The following is a 16292-nucleotide window of genomic DNA, read 5'->3' as shown; positions in this document are numbered from 1 at the left end:
AGTAGGGTCACCAGAGGTTCTAGATGACTCCACTATCCTCGCTGAAGATGAGACAATATGTTGGAGACGAGAAGCAAGCAGCACACCTGAGATCAGAGAGCCTTCTGGAGAAAGAGGCAAAGGGTGAAATGTAATAGGATGAGAGATTCAGAAAGTGAGAGATTTGGTAAGAAATCTCCAGTTTTTTTAAAGTGGCAATCATTGACACAGCAAAACCAGTGTGATTTTGCTGTGTCAATGATTGCCACTTTAAAAAAACTGGAGATTTCTTACCAAATCTCTCACTTTCTGAATCTCTCATCCTATTACATTTCACCCAAAGTATCTGGATTATGTATTTTTATCGGTTGAAGTGGTCGCATCAGATTGCCCACTGTCCTTCACCGCGGGATGCAGAACCTGGGGATGGAGGATTTGGCTCTTGCCTCAGTTATTCCTGTTATTTTGCAGAATTGGCTGATTTTTTTTTAAAGCAGATACATTCCTCAGCAGGTTCATTAGATACTGGAGATCAATATTTTTATTGATGCAAGACGAGAGATAATGAGCTCTACGTATCAGGGCGCCACTTGAACAAGTATGATTAATCTGTGTTGACCATAAAATATTCCATCGATTTATTTTTTTATTTTTTTCTCCTCTCTATAAACGGAATTAAATATTTGTGTGGACCTCGAGGCCAGTGCTGAGATACAAAACATGTTGCCCTCACGGTTGCGATCGGCTAAATGATACGGAGAAGGAAGCACAGAACCCACATCAGGTCTTGGCGTCATCGTCTGGATCAACCTGTGAGATACATGCAGCAGATAAGAGTATCACATCTTCCTAAAGAACGTTCTCATGGAGCCAGGCAAGTACACCCCAACTTTAAAAATGATATCGCAAAGGTTTTGTTTGGCCCAATTCTATGCTAAAATTCTAAAGAGCGGAGAAGTGGTCTAGCAGAGAAGCTGGACATAGCAACCAATCAATTCAGAGGTAACATTTATCAAGTGTATCATTTATAAAAATGATAGCCAGAAGCTTATTTGATGCTACAGACAAGCTCTTCTCTGTTCTTTTTCTCCACTGTCTAGAAGGTTTGTGACATTTCCACTGCCGAACCAATAGGATTAACCCCCATTCCATGACAGATCTCAGTCACCAGGGTTCTTCATGTTTTCGACCACCTCTTGAGGTCTATAGTAGTTCATTGAAGTGTATCCTTACATGGCATGTTTATCCACCTGTGGCTGTGAATACTCAGCAGATAAATAAATGACTTTGGGTTGGGTGATCCTCTTATCTTTCTCTGATGATATGAGTCTTTATAAGGAGACCTCACCCATCTCTGTCCTCTCTTACTTGGCTGGAACCATATGGAGATGGAGTGTGGTGGCCTTCAGCAGAGGGTACGGAACCGTCTAAGGCTGAAGAGTACCCTCGCTCGTGAATGCCTTGCCGAGTTCCTTGGGGTATTTGTATTACTTGTGAGTTGTGCAGATAAATTGTCCAGCAGTACAGGCTTGGTAGAGGATGGTCCAAGGTGTTGTGATGTAGTTGTGTTCAGGGAGTGTGTTCAGGAATCGAAAAGACCTACAGGAATGGATGGGGGTGTAGTCTATGGGGGATCTGTGTAGAGATTGGTCAATGGGAGGATGGAGGTGTTTTGACAGAGATTTGTGTATTAGGATGGGACAGAACTAGTAGAGTGACTCATGGAAAGATGGAGCAGAGATGGATCATGCATTAGGCAACCTAGTCTCTGACCTGGGTTCCTGTGGAAGAAGATTATTTTAACCCTTTCCGCTTATTTGTTCTTTACAAACTGAGGGAAGAGAAGGGGCCACAAACCAATATCTTCCACTGGTCACTAGGGGTATTTATTCCTACTCAAGAAGCATATGTAGTCTGCTTCTCTGCTCTGTTATCAGTACTCTGTCTCGGTGCTCTATAATTAGTACTCTGCATCTGTGCTCTGTACTCAGTACTCTGCTTCTCTGCTCTGTAATCAGTACTCTACCTCTGTGCTCTGTAATCAGTACTCTACATCTGTGCTCTGTAATGAGTACTCTGCCTCTGTGCTCTGTAATGAGTACTCTGCCTCTGTGCTCTGTAATGAGTACTCTGCCTCTGTGCTCTGTAATGAGTACTCTGCCTCACTGCTCTGTAATCAGTACTCTGCCTCACTGCTCTGTAATCAGTACTCTGCCTCACTGCTCTGTAATCAGTACTCTGTGTCTGTGCTCTGTAATCAGTACTCTGCCTCTGTGCTCTGTAATCAGTACTCTGCCTCTGTTATCAGTACTCTGTCTCTGTAATCAGTACTCTGTGTCTGTGCTCTGTAATCAGTACTCTGCCTCTGTTCTCTGTTATAAGTAATCTGTCTCTGCTCTGTAATCAGTACTCTGCCTCTGTGCTCTGTAATCAGTACTCTGTGTCTGTTCTCTGTAATCAGTACTCTGCCTCTGTGCTCTCTAATCAGTACTCTGCCTCTGTGCTCTGTAATCAGTACACTGCCTCTGTGCTCTGTAATCAGTACACTGCCTCTGTGCTCTGTAATCAGTACTCTGTCTCTGTGCTCTATAATCAGTACTCTGCCTCTTACTCTGCTCTATAATCAGTACTCTGCCTCTTACTCTGCTTTATAATCAGTACTCTGCCTCTTACTCTGCTCTGTAATCAGTACTCTGCCTCTGTGCTTTGTTATCAGTACTCTGCCTCTGTGCTTTGTTATCAGTACTCTGTCTCTGTGCTCTGTAATCAGTACTCTGTGTCTGTGCTCTGTAATCAGTACTCTGCCTCTGTGCTCTGTAATGAGTAATCTGTCTCTGTGCTCTGTAATCAGTACTCTGCCTCTGTGCCCTGTTATCATTACTCTGCCTCAATGCTCTGTAATCAGTACTCTGCCTCTGTTCTCTGTAATCAGTACTCTGTCTCTGTGCTCTGTAATCAGTACTCTGCCTCTGTGCTCTGTAATCAGTAATCTGTCTCTGTGCTCTGTCATTAGTACTCTGCCTCTGTGCTCTGTAATCAGTACTCTGCCTCACTGCTCTTTAATCAGTACTGTGTGCTCTGTAATCAGTACTCTGCCTCTGTAATCAGTACTCTGCCTCTGTTATCAGTACTCTGTCTCTCTCTATCCTCTATAATAAGTACTCTGTCTCTGTAATCCATACTCTCCCTCTGTGCTCTGTAATCAGTACTCTGCCTCTGTGCTCTGTAATAAGTACTCTGTCTCTGTGCTCTGTAATCAGTAGTCTGCTTCTCTGCTCTGTAATAAGTACTCTGTATCGGTGCTCTATAATTAGTACTCTGCATCTGTGCTCTGTACTCAGTACTCTGCTTCTCTGCTCTGTAATCAGTACTCTGCCTCTGTTCTCTGTAATCAGTACTCTGCCTCTCTCTGCTCTGTAATCCGTACTCTGCTTCTGTGTTCTGTAATCAATACTCTGTCTCTGTGCTCTATAATCAGTACTCTGCCTCTTACTCTGCTCTGTAATCAGTACTCTGCCTCTCTCTGCTCTGTAATCAGTATTCTGCCTCTCACTCTACAATCAGTACTCTGCCTCTTAAGCTGCCCATAGACAGTCCGTTCCCGGACCGTCCGTTCTGTACTATGAGATGCGCGCTCCCGCATCTCATCGTACGGTACAAAAAGTATGTGCTGCACATACTTTTTGTACTAGCTGTTCATCACATTGTATCTCATTGCATGCACACTGCGTGCACAAGGCATGCAATGCGATGTGATGTGTGCTATTTAAGTCCAGAACGGATCCGTTAAACGGACCGTGTATGGGCAGCTTTTCTCTGCTCTATAATCAGTACTCTGCCTCTTACTCTGCAATCAGTACTCTGCCTCTCACTCTGCAATCAGTACTCTGCCTCTTACTCTGCAATCAGTACTCTGCCTCTTACTCTGCAATCAGTACTCTGCCTCTCACTCTGCTCTATAATCAATACTCTGCCTCTCTGCTCTGCAATCAGTACTCTGCCTCTGCTCTGCAATCAGTACTCTGCTCTATAATGAGTACTCAGTACTCTGCCTCTCACTCTGCTCTGTAATCAGTACTCTGCCTCTCACTCTGAAACAGTACTCTGCTGTATAATCGGTACTCTGTCTCTCTCTGCTCTGTAATCAGTATTCTGCCTCTCACTCTACAATCAGTAATCTGCTTCTTACTCTGTTCTATAATCAGTACTCTGCTTCTTACTGTTCTATAATCAGTACTCTGCCTCCTACTCTGCTCTATAATCAGTACTCTGCCTCTCTCTGCTCTGCAATCAGTACTCTGCCACTTACTCTGCAATCAGTACTCTGCCTCTTACTCTGCAATCAGTACTCTGCCTCTTACTCTGCAATCAGTACTCTGCCTCTTACTCTGCTCTATAATGAGTACTCAGTACTCTGCCTCTCACTCTGCTCTGTAATCAGTACTCTGTCTCTCACTCTGCAAACAGTACTTTGCCTCTTACTCTGCTGTATAATCGGTACTCTGCCTCTCAATCTGCTCCATAATCAGTACTCTGCCTCTCACTCTGCTCTATTATCAGTACTCTGCCTCTCACTCTGCTCCATAATCAGTACTCTGCCTCTCACTCTGCTCTATAATCAGTACTCTGCTTCTTACTCTATTCTATGATCAGTACTCTGCTTCTTACTGTTCTATAATCAGTACTCTGCCTCTTACTCTGTTCTATAATCAGTACTCTGCCTCTTACTCTGCTCTGTAATCAGTACTCTGCCTCTTACTCTACTCTGTAATCAGTACTCTTCCTCTTACTCTGCTCTATAATCAGTACTCTGCCTCTTACTCTGCAATCAGTACTCTGCCTCTTACTCTGCTCTGTAATCAGTACTCGGCCTCTTACTCTGCTCTATAATAAGTACTCAGTACTCTGCCTCTAACTCTGCTCTGCAGTCAGTACTCTGCCTCTCACTCTGCAATCAGTACTCTGCCTCTCACTCTGCAATCAGTACTCTGCCTCCTACTCTGCTCTATAATCAGTACTCTGCCTCTCTCTGCTCTGTAATAAGTACTCTGCCTCTCACTCTACAATCAGTAATCTGCCTCTCACTCTACAATCAGTAATCTGCCACTTACTCTGCTCTATAATCAGTACTCTGCCTCTCACTCTGCTCTATAATCAGTACTCTGCCTCTTACTCTGCTCTATAATCAGTACTCTGCCTCTTACTCTGTTCTATAATCAGTACTCTGCCTCTCACTCTGTTCTATAATCAGTACTCTGTCTCTTACTCTGCTGTATAATCAGTACTCTGCCTCTCTCCTCTGTAATCAATACTCTGCCTCTTACTCTGCTCTGTAATCATTACTCTGCCTCTCTCTGCTCTGAAATCAGTACTCTGCCTCTCTCTGCTCTGTAATCAGTACTCTGCCTCTCTTCTTTACAATCAGTACTCTGCCTCTTACTCTGCAATCAGTACTCTGCCTCTTACTCTGCAATCAGTACTCTACCTCTGCTCTGCAATCAGTACTCTGCCTCTTCTCTGCTCTATTATCAGTACTCTGCCTCTCTCCTCTGTAATCAATACTCTGCCTCTTACTCTGCTCTGTAATCAGTAATCTGCCTCTTAACCTGCTCTGTAATCAGTACTCTGCATCTTTGTCTCTCCTCTGTAAACAGTACTCTGCTTCTCTCTCCTCCGTAATCAGTACTCTGCCTCTCTTCTCTGTAATCAGTACTCTGCTTCTCTCTGCTCTGTAATCAGTACTCTGCTTCTCTGCTCTGTTATCAGTACTCTGCCTCTCTGCTCTGTAATCGGTACTCTCCTTCTCTCTGCTCTGTAATCAGTACTCTGCTTCTCTCTGCTCTGTAATCAGTAATCTGCCTCTCACTCTACAATCAGTAATCTGCCACTTACTCTGCTCTATAATCAGTACTCTGCCTCTCACTCTGCTCTGTAATCAGTATTCTGCCTCTGTGCTCTATAATCAGTACTCTGCTTCTTACTCTGTTCTATAATCAGTACTCTGCCTCTTACTCTGTTCTATAATCAGTACTCTGCCTCTTACTCTGTTCTATAATCAGTACTCTGCCTCTTTCTCTGTTCTATAATCAGTACTCTGCCTCTCACTCTGTTCTATAATCAGTACTCTGCCTCTTACTCTGCTCTATAATCAGTACTCTGCCTCTCTGCTCTGCAATCAGTACTCTGCCTCTTACTCTGCTCTATAATCAGTACTCTGCCTCTTACTCTGCTCTATAATCAGTACTCTGCCTCTTACTCTGCTCTATAATCAGTACTCAGTACTCTGCCTCTCACTCTGCTCTATAATCAGTACTCTGCCTCTTACTCTGCTCTATAATCAGTACTCTGCCTCTTACTCTGTTCTATAATCAGTACTCTGCCTCTCACTCTGTTCTATAATCAGTACTCTGTCTCTTACTCTGCTGTATAATCAGTACTCTGTCTCTTACTCTGCTGTATAATCAGTACTCTGCCTCTCTCCTCTGTAATCAATACTCTGCCTCTCTCCTCTGTAATCAATACTCTGCCTCTTACTCTGCTCTGTAATCATTACTCTGCCTCTCTCTGCTCTGAAATCAGTACTCTGCCTCTCTCTGCTCTGTGATCAGTACTCTGCCTCTCTTCTCTACAATCAGTACTCTGCCTCTTACTCTGCAATCAGTACTCTGCCTCTTACTCTGCAATCAGTACTCTGCCTCTGCTCTGCAATCAGTACTCTGCCTCTTCTCTGCTCTATTATCAGTACTCTGCCTCTCTCCTCTGTAATCAATACTCTGCCTCTTACTCTGCTCTGTAATCAGTAATCTGCCTCTTAACCTGCTCTGTAATCAGTACTCTGCATCTTTGTCTCTCCTCTGTAAACAGTACTCTGCTTCTCTCTGCTCTGTAATCAGTACTCTGCCTCTCTTCTCTGTAATCAGTACTCTACTTCTCTCTGCTCTGTAATCAGTACTCTGCTTCTCTGCTCTGTTATCAGTACTCTGCCTCTCTGCTCTGTAATCGGTACTCTCCTTCTCTTTGCTCTGTAATCAGTACTCTGCTTCTCTCTGCTCTGTAATCAGTACTCTGCCTCTCTGCTCTGTAATCGGTACTCTGCTTCTCTCTGCTCTGTAATCAGTACTCTGCCTCTCTTCTCTGTAATCAGTACTCTGCTTCTCTCTGCTCTGTAATCAGTACTCTGCCTCTTACTCTGTTCTATAATCAGTACTCTGCCTCTCACTCTGTTCTATAATCAGTACTCTGCCTCTTACTCTGCTCTATAATCAGTACTCTGCCTCTCTACTCTGCAATCAGTACTCTGCCTCTTACTCTGCTCTATAATTAGTACTCTGCCTCTTACTCTGCTCTATAATCAGTACTCTGCCTCTCTGCTCTATAATCAGTACTCTGCCTCTCACTCTGCTCTATAATCAGTACTCTGCCTCTTACTCTGCTCTATAATCAGTACTATGCCTCTTACTCTGCTCTATAATCAGTACTCTGCCTCTTACTCTGTTCTAAAATCAGTACTCTGCCTCTCACTCTGTTCTATAATCAGTACTCTGTCTCTTACTCTGCTGTATAATCAATACTCTGCCTCTCTCCTCTGTAATCAATACTCTCCCTCTTACTCTGCTCTGTAATCAGTACTCTGCCTCTCTCTGCTCTGAAATCAGTACTCTGCCTCTCTCTGCTCTGTAATCAGTACTCTGCCTCTCTGCTCTACAATCAGTACTCTGCCTCGTACTCTGCAATCAGTACTCTGCCTCTTACTCTGCAATCAGTACGCTGCCTCTTACTCTGCAATCAGTACTCTGCCTCTGCTCTGCAATCAGTACTCTACCTCTTCTCTGCTATATTATCAGTACTCTGCCTCTTACTCTGCTCTATTATCAGTACTCTGCCTCTCTCCTCTGTAATCAATACTCTGCCTCTTACTCTGCTCTGTAATCAGTAATCTGCCTCTTAACCTGCTCTGTAATCAGTACTCTGCATCTTTGTCTCTCCTCTGTAAACAGTACTCTGCTTCTCTCTGCTCTGTAATCAGTACTCTGCCTCTCTTCTCTGTAATCAGTACTCTGCTTCTCTCTGCTCTGTAATCAGTACTCTGCTTCTCTGCTCTGTAATCGGTACTCTCCTTCTCTCTGCTCTGTAATCAGTACTCTGCTTCTCTCTGCTCTGTAATCAGTACTCTGCCTCTCTGCTCTGTTATCAGTACTCTGCCTCTCTGCTCTGTAATTGGTACTCTGCTTCTCTCTGCTCTGTAATCAGTACTCTGCCTCTCTTCTCTGTAATCAGTACTCTGCTTCTCTCTGCTCTGTAATCAGTACTCTGCCTCTCTGCTCTGTTATCAGTACTCTGCTTCTCTCTGCTCTGTAATCAGTACTCTGCTTCTCTCTGCTCTGTAATCAGTACTCTGCCTCTCTTCTCTGTAATCAGTACTCTGCTTCTCTCTGCTCTGTAATCAGTACTCTGCCTCTCTGCTCTGTTATCAGTACTCTGCTTCTCTCTGCTCTGTAATCAGTACTCTGCCTCTCTGTTCTGTAATCAGTACTCTGCCTCTCTTCTCTGTAATCAGTACTCTGCCTCTCTGTTCTGTAATCAGTACTCTGCCTCTCTTCTCTGTAATCAGTACTCTGCCTATCTCTCTCTCCATACTTACTTCTCTATAGAACTGTGTTGGAAGGTAATTCCACTGTCCTTTGTCTGCCCCCAAACCATGTTGTTTGTCTGTGTGACACCATAAGCAGTGGTTCTCGAAATGTGTGCTTCATGCCCTGGTGTGCGTGCAGGGGCTCCCAGGTTGGTGGTCTAGGACAACTGAAATTTTATTCAAAGTTATTAAGCAGAACTAGTGCTCGAAGCTGCCAATCATAAAACATTTGGACAGTCAGAAACTCTGTTCATCACCACCTAACTGTGCACCACCACCTAACTGTGCACCGCCACCTAACTGTGCACCGCCACCTAACTGTGCACCTCCACCTAACTGTGCACCTCCACCTAACTGTGCACCACCACCTAACTGTGCACCTCCACCTAACTGTGCACCGCCACCTAACTGTGCACCGCCACCTAACTGTGCACCTCCACCTAACTGTGCACCTCCACCTAACTGTGCACCTCCACCTAACTGTGCACCGCCACCTAACTGTGCACCGCCACCTAACTGTGCACCTCCACCTAACTGTGCACCTCCACCTAACTGTGCACCTCCACCTAACTGTGCACCTCCACCTAACTGTGCATCGCCACCTAACTGTGCACCGCCACCTAACTGTGCACCGCCACCTAACTGTGCACCTCCACCTAACTGTGCACCTCCACCTAACTGTACACCACCACCTAACTGTGCACCTCCACCTAACTGTGCACCTCCACCTAACTGTACACCTAACTGTGCACCCCCACCTAACTGTGCACCGCCACCTAACTGTGCACCTCCACCTAACTGTGCACCGCCACCTAACTGTGCACCTCCACCTAACTGTGCACCTCCACCTAACTGTGCACCGCCACCTAACTGTGCACCTCCACCTAACTGTACACCGCCACCTAACTGTGCACCTCCACCTAACTGTGCACCTCCACCTAACTGTACACCTCCACCTAACTGTGCACCCCCACCTAACTGTGCACCCCCACCTAACTGTGCACCTCCACCTAACTGTGCACCGCCACCTAACTGTGCACCGCCACCTAACTGTGCACCGCCACCTAACTGTGCACCTCCACCTAACTGTGCACCTCCACCTAACTGTGCACCTCCACCTATCTGTGCACCGCCACCTAACTGTGCACCTCCACCTAACTGTGCACCTCCACCTAACTGTGCACCGCCACCTAACTGTTCACCGCCACCTAACTGTGCACCGCCACCTAACTGTGCACCGCCACCTAACTGTGCACCGCCACCTAACTGTGCACCGCCACCTAACTGTGCACCGCCACCTAACTGTGCACCTCCACCTAACTGTGCACCTCCACCTAACTGTGCACCGCCACTTAACTGTGCACCTCCACCTAACTGTGCACCGCCACCTAACTGTGCACCGCCACCTAACTGTGCACCTCCACCTAACATTGCACCGCCACCTAACAGTGCACCGCCACCTAACTGTGCACCGCCACCTAACTGTGCACCGCCACCTAACTGTACACCTCCACCTAATTATGCACTGCCACCTACCTGTGCACCGCCACCTAACTGTACACCACCACCGAACTATGCACCTCCACCTAACTGTGCACCACCACATATCTATGCGCCTCCACCTAACTATGCATCACCACATAACTGTGTACCACCACTAACTGTGTACCACCACTAACTGTACACCACCACTAACTGTACACCACCACATATCCATACACCCCCACATATCTGTGCACAACCACCTAACTGTGAACTATCACATAATTGTAACACCACATATCTGTACACCACCACATAACTGTGCACCACCACATAACTGTGCACCATCACATAACGGTGCACCGCCACATAACTGTGCACCACCACATAACTGTGCACCACCACATAACTGTGCACCACCACATATCTGTACCACCACATAACTGTGCACCACCACATATCTGTACCACCACATATATGTGCTATATGTGCACCACCACATAACTGTATACCACCACATAACTGTACCACAACATATCTGTGCACCACCACATATCTGTACCACAACATATCTATACACCACCATATATCTGTACCACCACATAACTGTGCACCACCACATATCTGTACCACAACATAACTGTGCACCACCACATATCTGTACCACCACATATCTGTGCACCACCACATATCTGTGCACCACCACATATCTGTACCACCACATAACTGACACTAAGTATGCCAGGAGGCACAATTAACTTTGGTTAATTTTTTCCCCAAAACCTTTTAATGTGATACTGTAGGGTTCCATGATTAAAGTTTGGGAACCATTGCCATACATGAGACATGATAAAGCAGGACAGGAGAAGGCCCCGACATGTCACCTGGCCGTACTCTGTGCAGTAATAGAACGGGGAATACCCCAGTGATCTCTAGAACATAAATAACAATCAGGGAGATAAGTGTGAGATCAGGGCAATGGCTACTGAATAGCAATAAAGCTGTAGGAGAAGGCGAGAGTCCAACATACGGGTTCCACCCAGCCATTAACCCATCATGTTACAGCATGTACCTGTATATACCACCTCATCCCACAGGGCAGCTTTCACTTTAGCTGGAGACGAGGGACAGACAATCTCCAGGAGGTGACGCAAATGCCGACGGCACAGGGTACAGTTACAGCTTATACAATAAAACAATGATTTATTTCAGCTGACGCGAGTGCCGCCCCTGCCGCTTCCCTGCTGGATCTGAAGGGTTCTACTTGTGGGCTTGGCCGGACACGTCCACCACAGGTGGGATACGGTCATTGGGTCACCAGCAAGTAGGTCGACAAGCATTAGGTCGACACCACTAGGTCAACATGACTTAGGGTCGACATGGGTTAGGTTTACAGGGACATTAGGTCGACAGGGTCATTAGGTTGAGTCAAAAGGTTGACAGGGTTTTTTACTGTTTTTTAAGCCGACATGTGCCGACAGGCGGCATTTAATGCCCTACCATCCACTAGTGCGTGATGGAAAAATAACATAGTGTGCCTGAAGCATGGCGAGTGCAGTGAGGGGGTGCGGTGCTGCGTTTTACTTTTTATTTTTTTTACCCGAATGTTGACTGTGTCGACATTCGGGTAAAAAAACAACAACATGTGGACCGTTTCACTGTCAACCTAATGACCCTGTTGACCTATTGACCCTGTCGTCCGAACCCATGTCAACATTAAGTTATGTCGACCCTTCCTGCATGTTGACCTTAAGTCTGGTTAATTTTGGTTGAGTGGCACCACCTGTGCCTGTAACCCCTTGATGAAGTCACATGGACGAAACGCGTTGGGTGACCGACCTCCTACCATCTCCTAAGATAAGCACTTTACTGAATTTCCTCGAACTTCCTTCATGTCGACCTGCTTGTTGCTGACCCAATGAGCCATACCCCCACAGGCCGTGCACCAACCCAGAGCTGTTCCCGTGACATGGTGCTATTACAGTACACTGCAGATACCTGACCACACTACGCACCCCAATGTGTGACCATGCGCCATCGTACCCCTGATGCTGGGACAGCATGACTGATATGATAGTCTGATGGCCGTGAGGGAAGCATCGGTGTGCAATGTCTAATGAGTGGGTAGGGCCATGTGCTGTGTCCCCCTAATTATCTCTTGCCCGTCTCTCAGTTCATCACGATCGGAGCCACCGCTCAAGGAGTCACCAGCTCTAACACCAAAGGCAACTTCTTCTGCATGTACCTGGGTGGAGCCATTGCTGTCATCATTGCAATATATGTGTCAGGAGGCGTCTCAGGTATGTTCTGAGGTGTCTGCTACCCCAGCGCTTAATGACTGCAATCTATGCTTCCCCCCCCATGGGGTCATAGAGGGATTGAGGGCCACATGGGCCTGAGACTGAAACTGACCAGGGTGCTTATTGTGAGAAGAGGAGGAGGAGTGACCAGCGGTGTGTGGGTGTGACCAGTGGTTTGTGTGGGTGTGGTCAGTAATCTGTAGGTGTGGCCAGTGCCATGTGGGGGATGAGCGGCTTTTTCCTTAGGACGTCAGACTTCCGGTTTACACAAACGTTCAGAACCGATGACTCGCCCATTTGTCCCCATCTTGCTCTGCTGCGCCCCTTTTCTACAATATATATATATATATATTAATTATCACTTGTTATTTATATAGCTCCAGCATTTTCCGTTGCGCTTTACAATTGGAACCAGTTATCTAACCAGCGTTTCCTACCCCACAGGAGGGCACCTGAATCCGGCGTACTCACTCAGCCTGTGCGTCCTCGGCAGGTTCCCCTGGAGGAAGTTACCCATTTACGTTCTAATCCAGTTGGTGGCGTCCTTCACCGGGGCTGCGGCTGTGTTTGCTTTATATTACGGTGAGCTGAAGTCTCCACACCGCATCCCGTCCATACGTAACTTGATGTATTCAGGAACTCGGCTGAACGCGCTGGTCACAGAAACGGCACCTCGCTTTCTGTTATTTATAGACATCGCGCTACAATCAGCCTAGGTGGCACTCATGCACAAGAGACTTCAGCTGCCATGCGACATTGGACCTCTGCACCCGATCTTCTGTAAACATTAATCGATGGTAAAGCTAGAAACCATTGGTGGTTAGTTATCTTCCATATGGGGTAAATGTATCAAGCAGTGGAGAAGTTGTCCATAGCAACCAATCGTCTTCTTCCTATCATTTTAGACAATGTACTTAGTAAATGCTACCTCGGTGCTGATTGGTTGGAGATAGCATTTATCCTCTGTAAAAGGCCTGGTGGATCTCCCCCTAAGGCCGTGCTGCCTGGGACTGGGTACAGAGAGGTTGGAGCATGAGGCCTGCTTCTGTAGGTTGCACAAACAAATATGGCGCCAGCCACTGGATGTTGTGGAAACATCACAAGTTCTCTTCCATTTCAGACGCCATCCAGACTTATACTAACGGCAGCCTGACGGTTTACGGATCAAGAGAGACCGCCTCCATATTTTGCTCTTACCCCTCCCCCTATCTTAGCACCTGGAATGGCTTCCTGGACCAGGTAACCCCCAGTCAGCAAGTTATTCTGTCTCTCTTATCTCTACCTAACTTTGGCCCTTATTCTGATCGGTGCGGATATTCCCGCATTCTTACGGTGCGGTCCGCACGCCACCGTGTTTTGCCGCGTGCGGCCATCGTCCGTAGAAACGCCCACGTGTCCTCCGCATTCGGACGGACTCACTCTTTAAGAACAGGGCGTGTTTACGGACGACATACAAAGCATGCGTGTGCGGGAGAAACACTCCGATTCGGCACGGTATTACAGAGTATTACAGAGTATGCTCGGGAATACCGCATCCGAACGGGAGCCAAGCGGTGCTACCGCACGTAAGCGGAGTATTTACGCCAAACAACCCACTATGAAGTATCTTCTGGTATACATCACATGACCCACTTATTCAATTACCTATCCTCATAAAAAAATGCTTATTTGGAATTGGAATCAATTAGATTCCAATATATCCTTACAAGCATGCCTAACACATGCATTGCACACATTAACCCTTACAGCAATTGAAGTGCAATGGTTTCAATTAAAGCACTGACAAGCGTCCTATTAGTGAGTAATGAGTAAAGGAGTAGATTCTATTGGGTTCAGGTGTTAATGGTTGTAGTCATTAGGCGTACGTTCGCCTACCGCATGAACGAGTGGTGTCCGCAAAGCAATAGTACACTTGTGGACACCGCACATTTCTGGCCTTTTTGATCGCGTGCATTCGGAGTGGTTTCCGAATGTACGCCCCCCAACATAAGTGTACTCCCCCGTGTCCGCCCATGTTTCCGCCCCGTTTTGCCCACTTTGAAACTACGCCCATGTGTCATTCCGCATGACGCCCATAATACGCCCCTATTTCCCGAATGATAGCGGTGAACAGTTCTGGACGGGATCTGGCCGAACTGGTACCGAGTCAAGGCGTGGCACATGCGCGTTGCGTTCTCCACGCATGCGCAGACGCCGTAAACACGCGATCCGAAAGTATGCGGTAAAGTCCGCGTCAATCAGAATAAGGGCCTTTATCTGACCCTAATATCATTGTGTGACTTCCACGTAGCATCTTCTAATCAACAGATTTCCTGGTGGCACTGAAGTTCTAGAGATAAGTCTCTTTCACATGTATACGTTTTCCAGATGTACTATGGTTTATTAATGTACATTATTATTACTGTACATTATTACCAGTCACATTTATTACATACACTATGATAGGCCCATCAATCAATGTCCTCACTGTCTTTCCAGAGGGAATTGACAATTGTATTCTGAACACAGGTGATGGGAACGGGCATGTTGCTGATTGGCATCTTGGCCATCTGTGACCCCAGGAACAAACCTGTCCCCAAGGGTCTGGAGCCTGTCGTTGTGGGTTTGCTGGTCTTGTCCATTGGATTGTCCATGGGCGGCAATTGTGGATTCCCTATAAACCCAAGTCGAGACCTGGGTCCGAGGCTGTTCACCTATGTGGCTGGATGGGGAGCCGATGTTTTCAGGTCAGTGAGGTTTTGTGAAGACCCTGTTTGGTGTTTATAAACAATCTTAGGTCAGATATTCATTCCAAACCTTCTAAGGAGGACAGGTGGAGAAGTTGCCCATGACACTCAATCAGATTCTAGCTCTTATTTATCAAGCACAGTCTATAAAAAGATAGGTAGGAATTGACTGGTTGCTGTGGGCAACTTCACCTGTGTACTTTAGGAGGTTTGATACCATATGGGGAGATGTATGAAATCCGCTTCTTTCAATTTTGAAACACGTAACACTGCAGTTAGTGGCCGGTTCTCTCTGTGCTTTATCTCACTCCAAGGATTGATACACCTACCCCATAATCTAAGTGTAGAATTGAAGATTGTACTTAGAATTTATAGACTGGACATCATCATGGTCCTTAACTTGGACCTCCTGTTATAGACAACATCGTACACTTTAGAGTCCTGTTGTAGATCATCAGAGGGCCTTACTGGAAATGGTAAACTGGTAGTAGACATCATATACTTGACTATTGAGATCTTCTGATAGAGGTTTGTGGAGTTTGGCCTCTTGAGCCCTATATCAACCAAGATTAAGGGGTAACGATTGGGGCTTAAGCATTATCAATACTTGCAAATCACAAGGACACCCCAATGAGGAAACATTCCCACAAGATGGGTGGTGCATATGAAGAAAGATCTACATAACCACCTTACCTTGGGAATGCCTTCAACCCTACTGAGACCTACAGAATGGTAATTTGTTACAATGACAGGCATAGGGTGTGGTATATTTCCCCGACAGTCGGGATTCCGACAGTAATTTCTCCGATGTCGGAATCCCGACTGCACAGTGGGGGAAGCGCAATGAAGCCCCTTGCGGGCTCGCTGTGCTCGCCACGCTGCGGGCACGGTGGCGAGCGCAGCTCGCCACCTATTTAATTCTCCCTCTACGGGGGTCATGGACCCCAACGAGGGAGCAGTCGGGATTCCAACGTCGGAGGAATGACTGTCGGAATCCCGACTGTCGGGGAGCCGTCCACCAGTCCATCTGTATAGTCTCACCAGTCCATCTATATGGTCTCACCAGTCCATCTATATAGGGCAGTCTCACCAGTCCATCTGTATGGTCTCACCAGTCCATCTGTATGGTCTCACCAGTCCATCTATATAGGGCAGTCTCACCAGTCCATCTGT

At 46.5% G+C, this 16292-nt stretch overlaps 2 protein-coding genes across 3 annotated transcripts in view; both read left to right on the top strand.

Annotated features, from left to right (window-relative positions):
• HAX1 (HCLS1 associated protein X-1) overlaps positions 1-817 on the top strand; it is a 43199-nt gene extending 42382 nt beyond the window's left edge. Inside the window, exon 7 of one of the 2 annotated variants that reach the window (XM_083166405.1) lies at positions 679-817. In XM_083166405.1, the coding sequence (XP_083022531.1) occupies positions 679-689 (11 nt within the window). In that variant the 3' untranslated portion in view covers positions 690-817. Of the gene's footprint in view, positions 1-652 lie in introns of both variants that reach the window. The other variant, XM_083166403.1, reaches the window with a different exon arrangement.
• Positions 716-16292, top strand: part of SEMA4A (semaphorin 4A) — a 96751-nt gene continuing 81174 nt past the window's right edge. Inside the window, exons 1-5 of the mRNA XM_083166397.1 lie at positions 716-853; positions 12267-12393; positions 12838-12975; positions 13514-13632; positions 14902-15119. Coding sequence (XP_083022523.1) covers positions 12333-12393; positions 12838-12975; positions 13514-13632; positions 14902-15119 — 536 coding nt within the window. The 5' untranslated portion in view covers positions 716-853; positions 12267-12332. The remainder of the gene's footprint in view (positions 854-12266; positions 12394-12837; positions 12976-13513; positions 13633-14901; positions 15120-16292) is intronic.

Source organism: Crinia signifera, chromosome 12 (genome assembly GCF_055691185.1).
Source record: "Crinia signifera chromosome 12, ASM5569118v1, whole genome shotgun sequence".
NCBI classification, from domain to species: domain Eukaryota; kingdom Metazoa; phylum Chordata; class Amphibia; order Anura; family Myobatrachidae; genus Crinia; species Crinia signifera.
Note: the sequence above shows the minus strand (reverse complement) of the source record. Positions and strands in the feature narration are given on the sequence as shown.